Consider the following 19,955-nt stretch of genomic DNA (forward strand, 5'->3'; position numbering starts at 1 on the left):
CCAGAGAGAACCAGAGGAGAAGAGCACCATAAACAGGACATGAATGAAGAAGCATGTGAAGTGCCACAGTCACCTTTATGCTACCTAGTTTAGAATACTAACTAAGACTTTTCAGACTGTATCACCTCCACACTCCCGCTCATCCACTGCTCCTCTGGTGACGGTGGATGTCTCATCAGGACAGACCAGACACTCCCTGGCACCGAAACCAGCCTGGAAGTGACCCAGCGGGCATGACTCGCAGATCTCCAGCCCATTCAGAGAGTGACTACCAGGTTTACACTGCCCTGCAAGCACGTTCAGATCAGCTCATCATGTGGAAGACTAGACACATAACTTAAGTTCTACTATTAACAAACAGTGCATTTAGTAATAATTTAAATGAGGACATGTATAAAATGAAAATTAAGGACTGCTTGTGAATGATTATTAATATAATACCTGTTGGTAATACAGAATGAGAAGGACAGTGATCCAAGACAGTAAGATGAAATCAGTAGTAGGCAATTACACTAGTATAATTTTTTATAATAAAGTGCTGTGGATATTGTCTTAAGTTATCTGCAAATGCAGTTCTTCCTAAGCCAAGTCTGAGCTCTGACTGTTTACTTGTCATGCATCCTACCTTTGCATTCAGCCATGCTGCGGGAGTGCAGGTAGGCTGTTGAGGTCCCTTCAGGACAGGACTTGCACTCCAGCTGACCCTCCTGGTCCTGGTAGGAGCCCAGCCAGCAGCTCTCACACTCATTATATTCCAGAGAGAAGTATGTTCCCACCGGACATTGGACTGTAAGAGCACTCAGAATGAGTCATTTATTGGGGAAACATAACACTTTTATACTGTAGCAGCATTAGATTTCTTTAATTCCCATAATTTTGTATGTATTTATATGATCTTAAGCCAAGTAAACCCAATTAAACAAACAAAAAAGGTGGTTCAGTGAGTCTAGCTGGGTGTTGCTACTCACCACACATCCTGCCTTTGAGCACTGAGCCTGGCCTGCAGAACAGAGAGGCTCTCTTGCTCTCCAGAGACTTGGGATCGGCCACAATCATCTCTGAGGACAAGTGGTAACTGGACAGTGGCTGCTTGGCCAGTGTTCGCTTCAGACGATTAGTCAGTTGCTCCAGAGTCCGCAGGAGCCTTTTCTGATTGGCCACCTCTACTGAGTCATTCCTCGACACAGGCAAAGGGATGCTTGCTGGGAGAATGGACAACGTTAAAGGGCTAACAACTGATATATTCATATATGCAATGATATATTGTGCTAGATTCAATACAAATATGGTTCTTTATTGTATTAAATTCACATTATCTGAGTTTATCATTTATGTCCGTGCTATCCTCACTGTGTAACAGTCCTATCCAACAGTCTTGTGGCTGTCAAGCAAAGCAGAGTAGCAGCAAATATGCACTAGGATAAATTAATATTTAGCACATAATATCTGTACATATATTTCTGGTATTCCTGGTTCATAAACACACAGACAGTCACACTTATTCTACCTGTGATGTTGAAATAGATCTGGATTTTCTGGTCTCTGGTGGGTCCTGTGATTTTTCGGTGCCTCTTTGTGCGGTGATGTGGTTGCATGCTGCTGTCTTGCTGCCGGCTGGCGAGTTGTCGAGAGCCTGTAGCAAAGCCTGACTCAAAGTAGGCATAGTCCTGGGCTCCTTGAGGACTCCAGCTATTGGCCCAACCCCCTGGTGCTGATAAATATTAGACAAGGTGGGTAAGATGCTTCAACCAAAATGAGGGTGGGCCGTTTAGTTGGTTGCTTATGTGCATGTAAATCTCACCAATAGAAAACCCATTGTCGTAGTCGTAGTTGTACTCCAGGCACTGACCCTGTGACATCACCTCCAGTTTGCAGGTGACACCGTCACTGCTGCAAATGTTGGGAAGCTGTGGAGAAGATAAAAAGGTGACAAGTGTTTGACAGTTGATTTACAAAAATAAATAAAAATCATGTGTGTGTATATACAGGGCCTCACCATGCCTCCCAGTTTGGTGTTGAACTCCCCAGTAAATGACTTGACCAGATCCACATCATCACAGCGAGACGCTTTAAACAACATCTCAAAGGGCTTGAATCCGCTGTTTGCTAAACGGTTCACTGAGAAAGATAAAAATAGTTTTATATAGCACAGCACTTATATCAAGGTATACAGCATGCACATGTATGTTTGAATGTGTTTTACCATTTAACCGTCTAAACCCCTAGCGATGAGTGTGGTATAAATGATGCTGTAAAGAGACAAACCTACGTGCACACAGTGAACCACTGTGCTGTGTTGACAGCAGCAATCTAAATATAAAAAAAAAGTTGCTAATACCTGCGTCGCACTTACCTGAGCAGTCGGGTCTGTCTGGAGAGTAAGGCGGCTCCCACACACCATTGTATGCACAGAAATAGCTGTGCACTGCATCCTGAGTGAAGCTGAAGCCATCCTTACAGTGAAGAGTACAGTTAACACCCTCTTCTTCCTCAAAGCAAATGAACTCTCCATTCACTGGAACATACGGCTGCTCACAGGTCGTCCCTGGGAAAACAACCATATAACACTTCATGCTTCAGTCACACTGGGGCACAACATGTTAAATCACTATTACACAGCAGCTAAATTCTACCATGCAAACACTACAAATACCTCATGCCTATGCTGTGAACTCTTACTCACATTCACTCATAAATATAAACAATACAGACATGCTTAATGTTTAAACAGAGGGGTGTCTAGCCTCAAGGCTAGACTACACTGTTTAACATATACTCTTTTGTTTGTCTTTAAAGTATTATGTCCCTCCTACAGTCCTCTTTATTGATCCTTGAAAAAAAATAACAATAAAACTTAAATGATTGAGAAAACAAAACCACAAGCAGAAAAACAGAACGCGACCTTGAGGTAAATGGGGGACATGTATGGAAATGATATGTAAGAAAGCAAATATTTAAACACATTTTGCATTTATTCAACAGGATTCTGTTGATGCAGTTTAAAAAATGAAGTGTCTTTCAGTACCTTGCACAGTGATGGTGAGGTTGCAAGTGCGGCTGTTTCCAGCAGCATCAGTAGCTGTGTACTGGACCAGCGTCTCTCCCACCTGGAACAGGGAGCCCGGAGTATGGCTGCTGGTTACTGTGAGGCGACCTCCTAGCAGAGCAGAGACAGAGGGGACACCTTATACACGGGCAGCACAGATACACATATTTAACACATGCTGTACTAAGGCCGTAAAACAACAAAGCTGCACAAGCATACTTATATTATATGATGACAATTTATTTTGGTGTATACAAATATAATATTTTAGTGTAAATATTGTAACACTAGACACTGATATTATGTTATATGGATGTCAAGCAGAACAGCAAGGGAACATTATTGTTTATGCTCATATTTGCTTTTAGAAGAACATAATTTCCTAAGAAATCGATCTTTATCTGAAGTCAGCAGTGTTCCTCTAGTTATCCTGCAGAGGGCAGTCTCAGTCTTAATCCAGCTTCCAGGATTAAATTAGTCACTCTTAGTAAGCCATAGAAGCCATGTAAAGCAATGATATGTTAACATAGGGATGGTTTGCCCGGGCATCACATCGCAGCAGAAAAATACACCTCAGGGGACTGAAGAGGGAAAAACTGCCGCAGTCTGGTTGGCTTAAAAAAAAACTCAATGTGCACAGAGTGAAGGATGGTGCCTTCGGAATGGCACCGTTGAGTGAAGTGTGTGTGTGTTTGTGTGATGTTATGGGTCTTGCCTGCACACTGACACACAGATTGTGAAAAGAAATACTGTGAAAACATCTGCACTAAGTATGAGAGACAGAGAGTGTGGGATAATTGAGTGATTGACCTTTTGTTAAACTACAAAATCACCATTAAAGGTAGTGACGCTGTTCCAACAGGGCTGACACATGTCTGGTCTGCTGGAGTCGGCTGTCTCCCTTCATATATAGCCTGTGGGTGCATTTGTACATGTGTTTATGTGTGTGCCTACTGAGTTGCAACTATATATAGCACTGGCATCAGGGTGTGGGCCTGGAAAAACAAAACACTGACGTTGAAGCACTGCTGGGCTGACGTCGTGTGGCCCCTAAGCAGCTGCAGGAGCCTGTTATTACAGTGGATGTGTGTGAGACAAGTGTATGTGAGACTTCCTGTGCACCTCGCAAACAGGTAGGGAATGCTCATGAGTTTGAGGCCTGTGTTTGTGAAGACACAAACTGATATGTCAGTGATATTTGTGTGTGTGTACTCGATATAGAGCCAATGAATTACAGGGGCCTGCCTGGCTGTGGGCTGCAAGCTTGGAGAAGTCTGGTTTGTTGGCTGTCACCACGACCGCTGTTTGGGTACAGGCTAGGGCACCAGGAGAAAGCCAGCCAGCTCTGCAATATTTATACTATTTGGCAGAGCGGCCTTTATGCGCTCCTTCATAGCAAGACCGATCAGAATTTCCAGAAACATTAATTGTAGACTGAAGAGACAGGCTAACAGGCAGCTTTGTAAGACTCGAGACCTACAAAACCATTCTGATTTTCAGGACTCGTGACTCAACTTGGACTTGAGCACTGATGACTCGGATTCAGACTCGAACATTAACTGCATTCAGACTCAGAAGTTAGAGACTCAGACTTTTTGCTTTCTTTTTTGTTTTCTGTTAGAGGAAAGGTTCACAATGTTTGGAGTCTGTCTTAAAACAATAGTCAGGACCCTTCCGAACACTGAATCAGGTTTTACTTTAATAATAGATCCTTTAGGTAACACTACATGCTACTGTTTACACCTTAAGGTACCAACAAATGAACAATTACAAAACACTGAAAAGAGTCATTCTTAATGAGTTCTTAAACCTTAACTACTCAAGTATAATTTGCTTCTGAATGTGTGTAAAACTTTCAAGTGGAGAACTTAAAATTAAGTCTTAATACTCCAGCACTGTCAAGCTGAACCTACAGATTATCTGACTGAACCTCTACTAGCTCAGTTGTGAATGGGGAAACAATATTTGCTTAGGAATGCCAGCTTTACCAAGGCAGCAATTAATGCCTATATCTACTGTGTATGTCAAGGGTTTTCAACTAATTCTGAGGCAGGGACCACCACTCTAACTAAGAAATAATCTAAGGGCCACTGAAGTGGGATAGATAAACTGGACTGGCACTATTTTAACTCTGGAAATCACCTTTGCTTTTCTAAATGTTATATTTGCATGAATTTGATTATTAATGAACCATAACTAATACATGAAAATATTTCAATTAAAAAAAGATTCCTACAGTACATTATTGAATGCATGGTCAGGGACCACCTGGAATGCCTTTTCAAACCACCAGGGGGCCATGGACCACTGGTTCTGAACTCCAACATTTATGACAATTATTGTCATAAATAATCAGTCGTTCATCAGGTAAAACTGCCCAACCGAACCCCTGGTGTATGGCAATCATTTTGATTAATGAAAAACAAAACATGATTTGACAAGTAACTGAAAAACCCCCATGTGAGTCAAGTACTGTGTCTTGTGTAATTGTATAAATCACTGAGTGAAAAATGGAGAGAATGAGAGCAAAACACTCTTTTCAGTTAACTCTGCTTTTTTTTTTACATTAATGACATTAACAGGCACTATAATAACATCATCTGTCATCTAGACCTACTCTCTCTACATCTCCCTTAAACACAGATACACAAATGAAGCATTCATGGACACCACTACAATCCATCCTCTACTCAGTCTACTGTAAGTCCACTGTCTCTCAGCATTACTCACACACACACACAAAAGCTTTCCTAATCCCTTCAACGGAAAAGATCCTGTTTAACCATCATCAATGGTGACTAGACATACCTGAGTTGTCGGAAAACTGCGGCACCTCCCAAACTACTGCCGTCTCTGTGTCTGTGGCCTGGACTGTGGGCGGTGACCTGCATCTGTCAATCACTGGAGGTTCCATATCTAGAAAGTGATATATGGTTGTTAATGGTACTGTAGGGACTAATAACCAGAACAAGCACTTGTGAAAACTAAACATATCAATAAGAGTTATTTAACTCTCACCGAGGTAAGAGAAATCAAACGTGATCAAAAGAAAACATCCCATTTTAATGCACAAAACAAAGCTGCACCCAACAGAATACACTTTAACAACATTAGAGAAGCACAGTCGGGAGCAGAGCTACAGTGTGATTTGACATTTTCAATGCACAGAGTGTGAGGCCACAAGTTAAACACATGTCTCTAATTAATAAAAAAACAAACACAACATTCCACCCCAATAGCATATGGAAATGTTCACTGCTACCATGCTTGAAGTTTTTCCCCCTGACTGCTGTGATTATTGAGCAGCTGACACGGGACACCCTTGTTTTCCACCCTCTACAGTAAAACAGTTTGGCACCTGCTGGGGTAGTCGGACTCCCGAACTGGTGAGTATGTCAATTAAAACACAGTTTCACACTGAATGACAGAAATAAGCCGCAGCACAGAGGTGGCTGGATGTAGCAACAAACACACTGGGTGGTAGGCTGCTGGTGAGCAGAAAGGCTGTCCTGTAACTGAGAGGCCACTGGTTGGATTCTCACAAAGGAAAAATTACATTTTTCTCTTTGGGAAAAGCCAGCAGCATCTGCATGGTGATGCATTGCTTCTTACTCTTTCTGTGCAAGGTTCGTTATCAACAGTCTCACTGTTAAAAACTGCTTTAAGTACAATATCATCCTGACCTCCTTTCAAATCGTTGTTATCTTTGGCTGATGTACTCTAGTCTACTGAATGACATGGCTGCCCTGAGTTGAAGCCAATAGATTTCAAAACAGAACACACAACGTCCTATTATTTATTTGTGAAATGTACAACTCGTGATGTTTTTATGTTTGACATATTTATGGGTGCAAAACAATGTGTTAATTCCACTCATCCTTCTTTATTTCTATTGCTTGGTCCAGCACCAGCTGAAGAACTTTGGCCCTTTCTCCTTTAATCACTTTTTATTTGGACCACAAGGTAGAAACAGTGGTCTAGAGAAATCATCCCCTGGGGCACGTGGCCTATATGCAGCTTGTTTTAAATGCTTAAAATGGAATTTGTCAGCAGTGACAAATCACTGATCTAAAACATAGCTCATATACAGTATATATACAAAGCAGCTCAGCCATGTGTACTTGAACCAGAGTGATCAGGGAGAAAACTGAGCCACAACCACCCACTATGTGTACTGTAGAATTGTATATCGTTGTACTGTCTTCTACTGTAACTTATCCTAGTGGCACAGGTTTTTATGTTGTAGTACAATCTTTGTGTTGCTCTCTGTTCATTCGTTCTGTGACCAGGGGACACAACCACAGGAGGGATATTAAAATATTCACTTTAAATCGCTACACATTCATTTTCATGACTAATCAAACTCTAGTAAAGATATAAACAATTATCCAAAAAGGACCTACAACAAAAGCCAAGTGGAACTGCACATGGCTGGACAACAGCATAAACAAACCTTCCCCTCTCTATCACTGAAATATGCCATTGGAGTCATATGCAGTGTTCATTGTTTACTTCGATGCAGTCCCCAGACGGATGAGCTTACCAATGACAGTGACTGTAAAGGAGCAGTTGGCCTGGTTCCCAGAGCGGTCAGTAGCAACGTAGGTGATGGTTTCCTTTCCGATGGGGAGCAGCTGGGGAGGAGTGTAGACTGGTTTCACCTGCACCACCGTCTGCAGGAGTAAGACACAGCAGAGAGTGATTTGGAACGTCCTTTATCTTCAAGTCAATCTGTGTGAACTGTCAATTACTCGTTAGAAAACTGAACTCCAACATTTATGACAATTATTGTCATAAATAATCAGTCGTTCATCAGGTAAAACTGCCCAACCTTCTCTTGTTCCAGCTTCTCAGATGTGAGGACTTGCTGCTGTTTTTTTTTATAAAGAGATCACCTTAGGCTGTGTGATGGACAATTTATACTGTTTTCTGTCATTTTACAGAATAAAATATTAGCATTTAAACAATGAAAAGCTGACAACTGTTGAATATCTAACCTCTTCTTTAGAGTTGTCAGTGGCATTTGGGACGTTCCAACTGACACTAGCAGTACCACGCCGCTCATCTGTCTCTGTAACAATGTCCCCAGGGCACTGGATCCATGGTGGTTCGGCATCTGAAGAGACACGTTAGGTGTATTAACCCATTTGTCACCAGCCAATTAAATCTGAATATTGCTAATTTTCACTTCACCCTGCTCCTCGTCATTACTGACGTAATAGTTGTGTGATATCATCTGACCCCTGACCTGAATTGCAGAGACAGTATCTGACTGTTACAGTTCTAACTAGATCAAATCCCGTGAACGTTACATTTACCTTATTTTTCTTCATAATGTACTCCAAATCAGCTAAACATCTGGACACAATGGTAAAGAGTGCAGAGTAAGAGAGACAGACTTGAAAATGCATGTGAAGCACGACTTTGTCGCTGTCAAAGCATTTGGGTTCATGGAAACTCCAGCTCAGTCTTGAATAAATTATCAGTAATATAGAAATGTCCAGACGTCTTGAATCATAAATTTGAATCATAAGTGTAAGTCCAGTGTCCTGGGGGAGATGTTCATGTTCAGATAAATTAATCCAGTGTGTAAATCCAAGTGACAAATGGGGGTAAAGTAGCAGTTTTTTTCTTCCTTTATGATCTACATCTGGAGCTCAATCCCACCAAACCTAGATAAACACTGTTAAGTAGCTGTTTTGGTGATGTTTGCACATGAGTTGATCTTGCTAGCAGCCAACTTATCAGTAGCCCTAAGCAAAAGCTTTTGTGTGCATTAAGATTTGCCTTACTCTCTTTAGTGTGGGAAAAAGCTGTCAAGAGTTACCAGAATAATTATTTATTTATTGTGTTTATTCATATGACTTCAGAAAGATTAATAACAAAGCTTGACCTGAGAGCCTGAGTAAAAGTTATTCTGACTACCTGCATAAAATTTTAGCCTGCACAATTTATTAGTTACTGGCTTTTGTAAGACTATAGTTGTTGCTTTCACCAAAACACTACATGTGGATTACTGTTCTGAGTTTTTGCAACAGAATTCAACTCTTGAATGCATTTATTCACATCAAATATTTCTTCAGTTTCTAACATCCCTTGTTGTCCCGAAAAAACAGAATGCACAGCAGATCCAGATTCAAAGCTAATTAGAGAGTCAGAGAGGCACATAAATGGGAGAACTACAAAAAAGAAGTGGTTGATCCCATGCCAAATGTTAATCTAAATTATTTACTGTCAGGTACAGTAAACAACAATCTGACTAGCAGTAACACAGAGATCTGAGAAATGTAGTTGTGTCTGCAAGGTCTCAGACAAGCAGAAAAGCTAAATGACTGTCCTCACTATCCTTGAGCATGCACAGAACCACTGTTTGTTCCAGCAGGAAATGTTCAATCACGGGTAGCAGCCATCTCAATATCCAGCATGGTATTAAATGTTACATTATTGACCACGTTTGGCTGGTGGAAACTCACCAGCCACCATGACCCTTGGATGAAACTGCTTCTTCCTTTGTCTCATTCTCCATATAGCATGCTGTAATAATGTGAAGCCAACACAGTTCAGTTCAGCTTAGCTGAAGTTTGCAATAAATGAGCAAAGCCTCCAAAAGCTGGATCTCTCATCGATCGACGGTGGTCATGCCTGTTATGTTGTGTAAGAGAGCCGCTCCCATCTGGACCTGATGACCCATCCACTTAGGCATCCATCTCTGCTAAACACTAACACACTTAGCTCCAACTGGCTCCATTCATCTTCATAACAAGGGAGGAATATTTCACTTTGGGTGTCATCAACACAAAGTGAGAGGCAAAAAGAAATAAAAGCCAGATGTTTACAAAGAGCACTTTCAACTTTGTAACAGCTTTCTCCTTCTTGATCTCATTATAATGTGCTGCACATATTGCAGTCTTGCCTCTTTATTCTCTCTATCTCATCTAGACCTTTACTTTAATATCTGTTGTTCCTTCCCTCTCCTGCTTCCTTCAGCACATTTGTGCCTGAGAGGGTCAGAAAAACCATCTTCTCCTGCCATACCATTACAAAACCCCAACAGATGACTCATCCTCCCTTCCTCCATCCTCCTCCCCTTAACAGAGACAGTTCCATCATTAACTTTCTCTGTAAGGTAATGAGGGAACTGAAGACATTTAAAGGGAGGCAAGCACAGCTGCTCTCCACCACCTGTTTCACCTGCAAGGCATCAGGAAGGCTTCAGTCGATTATAATGACCTCCAGAGCCCAGTCAGAGTGAGAGCTAGGAAATTATATGGTTTGAGTTAGTTAACCGAGGCTTGCTTCAACACAGGGTTAGCACCATTCACAAAGCGGAAAAAATGCAGAGAAGGGGGAAGGAGACTGGAAAAAAAAAAAAAATCTACCTCCATGTTTCCTGCTGGTTTCTTTTTACATATTTCTCTTTCTTCATGTATTCTGCATCTTTGAACAATTCTTCTTTTTCTACTTTGCAAATAAACTGCCACAGTACAAACATCATTCAGTTTAGCAGTGTAAACATAAGTGATTCTTCCAAACAACCAGATTGAACTTACAAATAACTACATGGTGCAAAACTGCCAGACAGAGCAAATACAGGCAAAAAGGACAGTAAAGATATTACATTTATACATTTTTATAATTCAAGCATAGTAAGGACATTCATACAGATTAAAAAAAAAGTTTGACATGTTGGAAAATATGCTCAAATGCTAGAGTTGCTAGAAAGATCAATATCACCATGCACCACGTCTTGTTGTTTTCATATTTGTTTGTGTGAATAGTAAACAAACAAGATATAACATGTTAATTACTTTACAGGTGATGTATGTGTATATTTGATTTCTGGAGAGATACCAGCTTGCTGTTCATTCCGGCTTCTAGTCTTTATATTAAGCTAATCACCTCTATGTTCTAGTGCAATGACATGAGATTGCTCATGGCAAGAGAGCATTTAAATACAGTTCACAAAATGCTAAACTATTTCTTTAAATATAACCTACCCAAACTCAATTACAAAACTAATTGAAGAATAAAAACATAACCTAAACTCCATCTTCACCACCTACGAGTGTCTTGACCTCTACATACATCCTTGTTACAGCCTCTACAGCCAACCCCGACCTCTGACCTCTGTACTAAAGAAGTGAAAAGACCCATTTCCTCTTCACACACACAGTGCGTTACCTGTACAGACGGCTTTATGGACATTAGCTGTCCAGTTCCCTGAGCCCAGGCACACTGCCCTCCTGTTTCCTTGGAGACGGTAACCTTGACGACAGGTGAGCAGGCAAGCGGAGCCTGCCGACAGTCCCCTCTTCCCACAGGCAGGGGGCGATAGCAAGATGTTCTTCGGGGCCACGATGGGGGGACAACGCACCTCTGGGGAGACAGAGTGAGAGACTAAGAGATAAATTTTATATCTGTCAAAGTGGGCTTGTTCCTTGAAAAATATCTGTAAATCAAAACTCTGCTCTTGACAGGATCCCACATCCCTTGAACAAGGTACTACCAGTACTGCAATGGGCTGAGCTAGCATTTATTATCCATTAACGAGATCAGGCTTGCTACAGAGGAAAATCCAGTAAGGTCAGTCTGAGCAGAAAAGGGCAGAACAGGCAAAAAAAACCTTGTCCAAGATCATGACCGTGTTTCCTGTTTTTACCCAAATGTGAACAAATCTAACTTTGAGCAGGCTTCATTATAAATACCAATAGTAAAGCTGCTTTCAGGGCATGTGTGTCAGAAACTGGCTGAAAAACAACAAACATTTGGTCAGAGCTCAACCTAAGAAAGCACTGACCACAGGACTCTTTCACTATGCATTTTGGATACAGACTAGTGCAGCTTTTACTTGATGATGGATAAATCACTCCCATTCTCTCTCTAACTCCTGTTTCTTTGGCTTTAGCTATATAAGGCAATGCACCTTTATTTACAGAGCACACTTCATACACGGCGGCAAAGAAAAACCATAATCATATAAAATACATAAAAGGAAAATAAAGTAAAAGATCTGAAACATGATTATCTAGCATTTACAGTGCAGTAATAACTTGTAAGTTGCCTTGAATGCAATAGATAAAACAGTATAGCACAGAAAGGCACTGGAAAATAGCAGGGTTTTCATTATAAGAGCTACAAAGGGAAAACTTACTAAGAGGTATATTTCAATCAGATATAAAATTCTCTCTGCATCCTCTCAGGGCAGCTGAGGCTATCCTGTTCCACCACTGTGCAAACAAACACTAAAATAAACCACTCAGCTGCAACAGCAGCCCGCAGCTCCCCGTGTTAAAGAAGTGACGACTGTATGAGGAAAAAAACGTTAAAATGGTCAAACAAACAAACAAACAGAAAACCCCAATGTAACTCAGTCAGAGCACCAGAAGTAAGAGATGGTAGTTATCACTAAACTGAGAGAGACCTCCAGAAGCAGATCAGTCAGACATTTTAAATAGAGCAGCTAGGGGGGTGGTTGGATGCGAGTCAGAGTCAGCTGGAGGTTTGTGGCTGAACATTCTCACACTGTCCCTGTTTTGTGTGTTGGTGTGCCTAACTGGGGTGCTCTCTGTGGCGGTCATGAGTGTGCCCAACTATTTTAACTTAACTATCAGTTTTGAAGTGTGTGGGTAATTTTGTGTGCATGTGTATACAGTATGCGGTGACTGTAGTTCAGCTATGAGAAAGCAGATGTGTCTTCCTCAGGATGATGTAGTGCGGCTCTGTGCAAACACACCATATGTTTAACCGCCGTGCACGTGTGAGTGTATGTTCTCATGCATGTTTACATTTGTGTGTACAACCACGTTTTTACATAGAAATATCAAGATCATGTGTTATTTTACAGTCTGTCATTTGATAAATTAGCTTTGTTTATTCAGGATCCAATAAGCAAATCTGTTTGCTTCCATAGTTTTACTGTCAGGAAGAGCACAGATTTGTGTACCATCCAGTGAAAAACTAAAAGGAGTAAAAACTGTGGTTGTGAGGACAAGTCAGAGATCATTTTTTCGACACATTCAACAGTCTCCCCACTCTAGATGTGATATCACCACTATAGCCACTGAATGTTTCTCTTCATAGAAACCAATGTACAGTTTCTCATTTTCAACCTTCCTTAGACCACTGTTGGCAGGTACTAACCCCTGCAGACAAAGAACACCCAATAAGACCTGACTCGGTCGTCCCACCATCACAATTTGGCCTCAGATCCTTATGTTTGTCCACTTTTTCCTGCTTATGGCTGATAGGTGTATTTTAAAAAGGAAACATCATCTTATTGCAAAATGACTGATAACAAAAGATGTCTCCCCTTTAGAACACAAATTCTACCACAGCTATACCTCAATTAACCTTTTCCCTCCCTTCACATTTCTAATTGGAGTCACACAACAGTCTGTGGTGCTTTTTCAATGTTTTCTTTTATTCTTCCAATGAATCATTGGGCCCCTTCTGTTTTGGAGACATATTTTGTCTTTACAAAGTAGCTCAAATATTAGATCAAAAACATCACTGAGAACACAAAAATGTTCAACATGGCTCAACAAAGGAAGAAGCTAAATCTTTCAGTGTTTCTTTTACTTTAGCAGATGGTGGAAAAAGTGGAAGACTTAAGGAAATAACACATCATTCCATTTTTCAGTTTTTCCAGATGTAAAACACAGGGTGATGGAGGCTTACCCACACACCGAGGTTGGGGTCCACTCCACTGGGAGTTGGCCTGGCAGGTGAGCCTGGAGTCTCCTTCTAGCCTGTAGCCTCGCTCACAACCCACCTGACACTCTGCCTTGTATGAGGCGCCACCATCGCTACATTTCAGGAAGCCGTGCTGGGGTCGAGAGAGGGGCGGGCAGGAGCGTACTGTGGGGTCAAAAAATAATGCTCATATGTCTTGAAAGCTCTATGTTTTATGTTGTTATTGTTTCTTTCCTCACCTGTTTATATTTGCGTTTTTAATTTGATGAAAAAACAGCAGCATATAATCAAAAGTATTCAGTAGTAGTGGGTGTACTGATGACACTTTCTATTATGTGACTGATGCAAAACTGGAAGAATATAAATGTGATGGTGAAGAAAAACGGTAATTTAAAATAAAGTAGCCAGTGTAAATATCTAACTGGAGACACGACAAGACTCGCAAACTTCCGACATTAAGATTAGGATTGTCGGACAAATTGAAGGTACAGCAACAGACTCAGTTGTTTATGACCAAATTAAAACCAGCTATGTCACTGTGTCATGCCCCACCTCCTGCGTGCTTTACCCAGACTATCTCCTGTAGTGTGCTACATGTGTGAAAAGGGCAACTCTGGACGATGTCTGGACCTGATTCTGTGGAGTTCGTGTGTGAAAATGGCTTAAATGTTACTTGGCGAACCCCACCTGTGTGCTTCTCCAAGTTAACCATAATAAATTCTAATTTATCATTTACAAATTTTTTTTCATCCAGGTTTGAGGAATAACTGAAACACACAGGTATTCTTTAGAAATCTTGAGAGGCTGTGAAAGCAGTAAATCAACACCAGGAATTTAGAGTAGTATTATCTTTAACTATAACTGGCCTGTCATTTAAAACCAAAGTGTGAAAGTCCCTATGAAATAAAGGGAAAAAAATCCTGCATCTGTCTGGTTTGACTTATGCTGAGGTCCAGAAAAGGGTGTGTAGTGTCTTATTTCTTGTCATCACCCATAGGCAGACAGGCAGTTCAGAGGATACCCCTCCCTCTGGGCTCAACTAGCTGGGAGGTCCTACAGTATGCGGCAAAGACTAGACATAGTGTAACACATACTAACAGACGTATGCACACACACTCAGAAATTATAGTATATACTCAAAGCCACATACTATAAATCTTCAACACACACCCTTGAATATTCAGTGTCTTGGTACTTCTGAGTCACGTCTGCTATGTTTCTGCTAAAACTGGCATTTTCCTCATTAATCTCGTGACCTCTCTGACTCCCTTTTCCTTTGTTTCTTTTCTCTCTGCTCTCTTGAACTCCCTCACACTCTTGGAATCTCTCTCTCTCGTTAAGTGAATCCTTTCTACCTTTCTTCCTCTCAACATCTGGTATGGAGGAAAGCAGTAGTCTCCCAGTAAATACCAATTCCTCCTTCAGTCTAAACACATATAATCTGAATACACAGCAAGACATTTTAACATGCCGGCAAACGCGGACCATTCTGACTCTTTAGCTTGTTGGACATTTGCAGCAAATCAACAGATCAGCTCCTATGCTTCATCTCAGTGAGCTGATTTTGTGCTACTTTATTTAGTGGTATATAAATGTTTACAAAGGACTGCAGACATCACAGCAGTGGCAGCAGATTGAATGCATTGATGAAGGGCGCATAGTGTAATGAAGAATAATATGAGACATGTGGAGTGGAGGAATCTGCTGGGATTAATCAGACAGCTTTGTGTGTTTCTGTGTTATCATTATATAACCAGGAGTGCTGTACTGCAGCTTACCGAATTGTCCAAGATAATACAAAGTTTGCAATTCTGCAATTACATAAAGCAAGTCACTTAATATTTTACATATTTTGGAGAAATCTGTCTATAAGTGGAGCTGGAGCACAAAGGCGCATTGGGTGACCTTGCATTTATATTGTATTCACTATGACCAGCAACACACCATTAAATTCCTCAAGCAACAGAGTAAACAAGAAGCCTGACTGATATAATGATCAACAAGCTAGAAAAGACAGATTCTCTGCAATCATCAGAAGCCAATGAGATTTCTGCTAGTGCAAGATGCAAGGTCAACTATCCAGAGACGGTATATTACATATATTAAATCAAGTTAGCTGATTAATCAACTGTCAGAAAATTAATTGGCAGCAATTTGGAAAATATCTTTGAGTTTAATTAGTTGTACAGAGAGAACACTAGCCTAAGTTGATACCAGAAATCCAAGCACAGCTCCACCTGTGAAAATGTTCATTTTTCTGTCATGTATGAAGTCAGCTGGCTTCTCACCTCTGCAGCTGGCAGGCATCCCTGACCAGGTGCCATCAGCCTGGCACAGTCTGATGCTGGTTCCCTGGAGGTCAAACCCTGGCTGGCATCGCACACCACAGGCCGCATCAAAGTGGTTGTTACATACATTTTGGACGAAAAAGCCATTTTCTGGAGGAGACAGTGCTGGACAGTATATGACTGGAAGAAAAGGAAACAGAAGAGAGAAGAAGAGATAATTTGATACTAGTGGCTGTGCGACAGCTCAGAAACCTAAGGTCCTTGACAAAAGAATAAGAAAGCATGAAAGCATAAAATTACTGGCTGTCAAACATCATCTCCTCAATGTGCACAGAGGGAGGAAGAGAACTCAAAGCACAGTGTGTGAACTGGTGATTAATGGCCATCACTGTTTTCCAGTGAACTGCTGTGTTGAAATCACTGGCTTGTTCTTCAAGAAATGGGAGAGTCATGCTGAAAAGACTGGAAGCAGAGTCGTGATACAGGATGCTTTATAACTCAGTGGAATACAGTTAGTGTTCCAGTTGGTTCATCACTATATCACTACATTTACCAGCCCTCATGGTTTACTCGTCAGCCTCTGATTTTCACTTCCCTTAGTCATCACACACATTCTCCCATATTTCCTCTTTTGTAGAGCAAACTCACTCATGTTAAAACCTAAATAATTTTCTCCATCATAACAATCACACGAGGCCCTAAAGTCACACTGTTTCCAGTTGCATGTTACTGGTCTTTATTAACAGAGTGAAATATGGTACTAAATTGTACATTGAAAAGTAAATTTCCTAACATATTACTAGAGGAAATCTTTATAGGCTACTGTGAAACAGATTCTCCATTTGTAAATCTACTGTTTTGTCTCTACTGACCAAGGTCATTATTTGTGACTAAGGAAAATTAAATTTTATTGGTTCCAGAGAGGATATTTGTCCTCTGCATTAGCCCCATCCCAACTCTTTACATGTGGTGGAAGCCACAGTGTCAAGTCCAGGGACCAACACTGATGCCACAGCCTAACAACAGATGTATTAATCTAATATGCATGAAACCAAAGCAGGAGAAAGTGCAACTGACACACGAAAAATCCCCCCGTCAGCATTAGCGAGAATTTAACCCAGACAATTTCTTGCTGTGTTTGGACAAAACACCATCTTTTCATTAAACTGGACAAAGGCTGAATCACTATTCTGTCAAATGACTGCAGACAGTGCCACATATGATTTCTGCAAATGCAAATACAAGCCACTACTACAGTAGGTGAAACCATCGGCTCAAATCAAATGTAACATATCACTTCCTCGCTTACCCTGGCAGTTCATGCCTGTTGGCTGATAGCCCGGCTTGCAGACGCAGTCACTCAGGGACGTGCTGCCAGGCTGAGAGGTGTGCTGAAGGTCTGGGCATGACAGGCAGGTGCTCAGACCTCCAGGTGTTCCCTCTGGTTTATAGGTGCCAGGTGGACATGCTGTTAGGACAAGAGGAGAGGACATAGTTAAAACCAATCCCAAAACTGCTCAGTAGAAATGTATGTAATGTTACACACAAGAAAAAGACAAAAAAGACAGCTAGAGAAACATATTGGATGATGGACAATTAACTTAAACTGTTGTTAAAAGAACAAAATGACTCACTATTGCAACTAAAAAAGTTTCGTGACTGAAACTGATAAATAGTTTTAGAGATTTATGAGGAGTCTTTGATCATAATCATGTCTGCACATGTAATGTGGCAAAAAAAGACAAAATGATCTCACTGGCTAGGTAAAAAAGTTCAGTTCAGCAACTATTCCAAGCAAGAAAAGCTGTTCTGTGGCACCAAACACCACAGACAAATTTCATTACAAAGAAATGCAACAATCAAAAAAAAGGTTTATGAGCATTTAAAACCAGTTATAGTTTGCATGTAAGCGTACATGGGATACATTTTTATCAAATGCATGTGCACACACTCACAGCCATACACAGACATATTACAGTGTGTTTCCTATTTGCATCACCTGACCAGAGGGCATATCAAGATGAAGAAGTAGAGTCATATGAAGGTCCTACAAAATTCTTTCATTCACCATTGATCAACTTCTAAAATACCATCTCAGTGCATCACATATGTTGCAGAGGATGTAAAAATGTTTGACTGAATCAAACACACAGGTCTTATCGAGGTTTAAAGTTTACTTTCACATGGGACCGGTCATAAATTACAAATTACCTGATTAAAAGTGTGATCAGTGAAGTAATCCTATTCACTGATATCAGTGATCTCATAAGACTCAGATGTTTAATTTAGCTCCAAATATCAGATTATGATCATCTGAATTATGTTATTATTAGGGACAACAGTCCTTATCAGCTATTGTATGGGTAGTCCCACACAAGCAATTTGCAGTGCTGATAATTTCCATAATTCACAGTGATTACTGGTGTACTAACAAAGGTAAAATGTTAATCAGTTGTGACCCAAACGGTTTTTGTTCCTTAAACAGCACAATCATTACATCTTTGATGACTGCAGTTGTTACCTACATGTATACACTCCTTAAACAGCACAAACATAACCATTACATCTTTGACGACTGCAGTTGTTACCTACATGTATACATGATTCACACCAGCTGTTTTACTACCACAATCTTAGTCACATTTTTTAAGAAAACTCTTAGGATTTACTACAGAATTGCTTAGTTAACTAATGTGTGTAAAAGGGTTTCGAGTATCTGTGGTCTCTCAATGTGTTGCGTTAAAACACAACAGCTGAGAACAGTCAAGCATGGAGTAATCAATTAGCGCTATCTTTTACATAATCTGACTAGTTTCTGCAGGGTCTTTACATGACGTAGGTTTACTGCATGTGTTTGACCTCATTCAAATGAGTGTTGTCACCAAGCTGATGCCTGGTTTACAGAGGCTGTAGTGCCATACACATTAATGTTAAACCACAAAATCATACACAATTACATCACATACTGTATGTACCAAATAAAGTTAATTTGTTAACAGATAACAGGTGGCGTTTCTTTCCTCTGTGCTGCTGTTGCTTATGTCATAGCCTGCTCAAGCAAATCCAGATGTTTTTTTTTTTTGCATTGACTGGAAAAACAAACCCATACAAATACTGAATTCAGCAGATTCAATCAAAACTACAAAAAAAAGAAACTCTGGGGCAGCTTCTTTAATTTGTTGATGTTGAAAGTCATCTCTTGATCCACATGCACACACGATTGAAATAAAAAATATGGAGGAAAAACACTTGTAATAAACTGAAAAATTTAACAAGCATGTTTAATCATAAGCTGCACTGTAGGTGTGACAGAGAATATTCTTTACAACGCATTTACTCATGGTTAAGCCAGAGCCCAGGAGTGAGTTTCCACTGCTGAGCTGATGCCAACCTGGCCTCTGACCACACTCACTCTCCTTCTCTCCCTCCCCTTCAGCTGCAGCAGGTCTTCCAAGAAATGTTAACCAACTGTTAAGCCAGCACTGGCTGCTGGCACTGAAACACACCCACTGTCCCACATCAGATACATACACCGCGCACACACAGAAATCCACAGGTATACCTGTTCTGGCGGAGTGTATCCTGTGCCTTTTGAAATCAGAGGAGGTATCGTATTCCACAGGCTTTTAAAGTTGCAGTAATTAAACCTCTACTCAAAAAGCCTACTCTTGACCCAGGTGTCCTAGCTAATTATAGACCAATATCCAATCTCCCATTTATTTCCAAAATCCTTGAAAAAGCTGTTGCAAAGCAGTTATATTGTACGGTCTTCTACTGCCATTGGAGTCATATGCAGTGTTCATTGTTTACTTCGATGCAGTATACAGAAACCGCATTGGTGGTGGTCACCAATGATCTTCTCCTAGCCTCAGACAAAGGACTTGTCTCCATACTTGTCCTCTTAGATCTCAGTGCTGCTTTTGACACCA

General features: G+C 40.7%; 1 protein-coding gene across 1 annotated transcript in view; it reads right to left on the reverse strand.

Annotated features, from left to right (window-relative positions):
- Positions 1–19,955, reverse strand: part of svep1 (sushi, von Willebrand factor type A, EGF and pentraxin domain containing 1) — an 82,808-nt gene that overhangs the window by 28,558 nt on the left and 34,295 nt on the right. Inside the window, exons 4-18 of the mRNA XM_020624589.1 lie at positions 17,336–17,494; positions 16,027–16,206; positions 13,724–13,903; positions 11,228–11,422; positions 8,044–8,162; positions 7,590–7,719; positions 5,855–5,962; positions 3,026–3,157; positions 2,354–2,545; positions 1,997–2,118; positions 1,802–1,907; positions 1,508–1,711; positions 969–1,202; positions 626–787; positions 126–287 (exon numbers count right to left, since the gene is read on the reverse strand). Coding sequence (XP_020480245.1) covers positions 126–287; positions 626–787; positions 969–1,202; positions 1,508–1,711; positions 1,802–1,907; positions 1,997–2,118; positions 2,354–2,545; positions 3,026–3,157; positions 5,855–5,962; positions 7,590–7,719; positions 8,044–8,162; positions 11,228–11,422; positions 13,724–13,903; positions 16,027–16,206; positions 17,336–17,494 — 2,385 coding nt within the window. The remainder of the gene's footprint in view (positions 1–125; positions 288–625; positions 788–968; positions 1,203–1,507; positions 1,712–1,801; positions 1,908–1,996; positions 2,119–2,353; positions 2,546–3,025; positions 3,158–5,854; positions 5,963–7,589; positions 7,720–8,043; positions 8,163–11,227; positions 11,423–13,723; positions 13,904–16,026; positions 16,207–17,335; positions 17,495–19,955) is intronic.

This window comes from Monopterus albus, unplaced genomic scaffold (assembly GCF_001952655.1).
Source record: "Monopterus albus unplaced genomic scaffold, M_albus_1.0 scaffold333.1, whole genome shotgun sequence".
In the NCBI taxonomy this organism is placed as follows: Eukaryota; Metazoa; Chordata; class Actinopteri; order Synbranchiformes; family Synbranchidae; genus Monopterus; species Monopterus albus.